The sequence below is a fragment of the Rhagoletis pomonella genome, unplaced genomic scaffold, assembly GCF_013731165.1.
Source record: "Rhagoletis pomonella isolate Grant_MI unplaced genomic scaffold, Rhpom_1.0 Rhpom_scaffold_00001, whole genome shotgun sequence".
Lineage (NCBI taxonomy): Eukaryota > Metazoa > Arthropoda > Insecta > Diptera > Tephritidae > Rhagoletis > Rhagoletis pomonella.
The window spans coordinates 26,091,079-26,093,023 of NW_023458555.1; the positions used below are offsets into that span (position 1 = coordinate 26,091,079).

General features: G+C 37.0%; 1 protein-coding gene across 1 annotated transcript in view; it reads left to right on the top strand.

The window, feature by feature from the left end:
• Positions 1 to 450, top strand: part of LOC118742073 (arrestin domain-containing protein 17-like) — a 15,872-nt gene extending 15,422 nt beyond the window's left edge. The window contains exon 5 of the mRNA XM_036474066.1: positions 24 to 450. Within this exon, the coding sequence (XP_036329959.1) occupies positions 24 to 450 (427 nt within the window). The remainder of the gene's footprint in view (positions 1 to 23) is intronic.
• Positions 451 to 1,945: the final 1,495 nt, after the last annotated feature.

Genomic DNA, 1,945 nt, shown 5'->3' on the forward strand with positions numbered 1-1,945 from the left:
ATGCTTGTACGCTACACGGGTCAATCGCCAAATCAAAATTCATGCCTCGAACGCATTACCATGACCGTCGCAAAAGGTGAATCTGTGCTGCGAAATTGTACGCGTTCACTGACGCAAGAGCTACTTGTGCCGGCCACACCACCAACATGCCTGCGCTCCTGCAGTGTCATACGTATAAGTTATCAGGTAGAGGTCGAGGCGCGCATGAAGGGTTGGTATGCAAGTCAAACGATTACAATGCCTGTGCTGATAGGCAACGTGCCACTGTGGCAAATGCCACCAGTCATACAACAACAGCCACGTAGCAGTGGAATACCAAATGTTATTGAAGAGCGTCATACGGAAGGGGATGAAAATTCTGTGGATGGCAAAGAAGTTTATGTTACACGTGAAATTGCAGTGGTGGATGTGCCTTCGCCGGTGGATATTTATCCAGAATTGCGTGAGTAAAATGGAAATTTCTTTTAACGTCTTTGTACTTAGTTGAATTCCACTTGAGCTTAATAAGCTTTTTCTTTTTATACAAGCTTTTGAAAGCTCCCAAAAGCTGAGTGTAGACAGGTTCCAAATGTGGAAATAAATGAGTTCCAATGTCTTTCTGCAACGGCAATCTGCAAAAGTCCCATATGTGGAAGATAACAGTCCCGTTAGTGGAAACTGCAAGGTTCCACTTATGTTCCATTTGTAGAATGTAAACATGTTCCACATTTTGGAAGCTGCACAAGTTCTACAGGAAGTCTAAATGTTCCACTTCCGCATCCTGATAGCTGGTGCGTGTCTGCGATAAAGTTTGTTATCGGTTGTGTTGAGAATTTAAAGTTTACGAAAGTTGTGTGGTATGATAGATACGTAGCAGCCAAAGAACATAGAAAACTAAGAAAGTGCATACTAGTAGAATACGTTCCAGCAAAATGGGGCTATACCTAAGTTCACCACTGGAACGGATGCCTTCAGCAGAGAACTTATAAGAACAAGAAGTTGCAAACGACTCAGTGGAAATCATTGTAGTATGGTATTGTACATTTTTGAAATGTAACTAGTAAGTATTTAACAGAGACGTTTGGAACGCAATATTTCTGTTAAACACCGAGGCGGAAATACAGAAAATAATGCTTAGCAACAAAACTATGTGTTTTGTTAGCAACATATGGCAGTATGTGAGTTTACTGAAATTTCAAGCTTATAAAACGAAAAACTTCCAAATATTTGTTTTACATTTTTTCATGTATTTTTTTATATACAGGGTGTCCCAGAAGTAACGTGCCAAACTTGAGGAGAAGGCAGGTGGGGTGGTGAGCTCTCTGATAAACAAAAAATTTTCAGGTAAAAGTGTCACCGTTTTTGAAATATTTAAATTTTTTTGAATTAAAGAAAAATCGTGCCTTTTCATGTATTTTATTTAACTGCATCTACAAAAAAGGCTATACTTAGTAAATTTTTTATGTAACATACTTTCAGATAGTTGCTTCTCCATACTCAAATGCAATGTGGTTAAAATATATTAAGGAGCCATTATAAAATTAGGACTATATTGCGATTTTTAAGTTTTTGATATTTTCTTCCCCAACTTTGACTATCTCGGGTGAAAAAAAAATGTACTGAGCTATAACTTTACATTACATAAAAAAATTGCTCATTTAATAAAGATTTCAGAAAGGTGCCACACTTACTGTTTTGAATAGAAAAAAAAAGTTATAGCCGCTTTTGTCGGTAAAGGACTGAGACACGCTAGAATGTAGTTAATAGATTAAAATTGAATTTGCTCTTGTTACCGTCAAATGACATGCTAAATACTACAAAGGTACATTATTACCTGCAAGGGCTATATCTATCAATATTTTGTGTGAAGGATGGGTTCACGTGAAATAAGATATACATGAGTTGTTTGAAGAAAAATGTATTCATTTATTGATAAAATATGCTCAAATTGGCGACCTTCTACTCT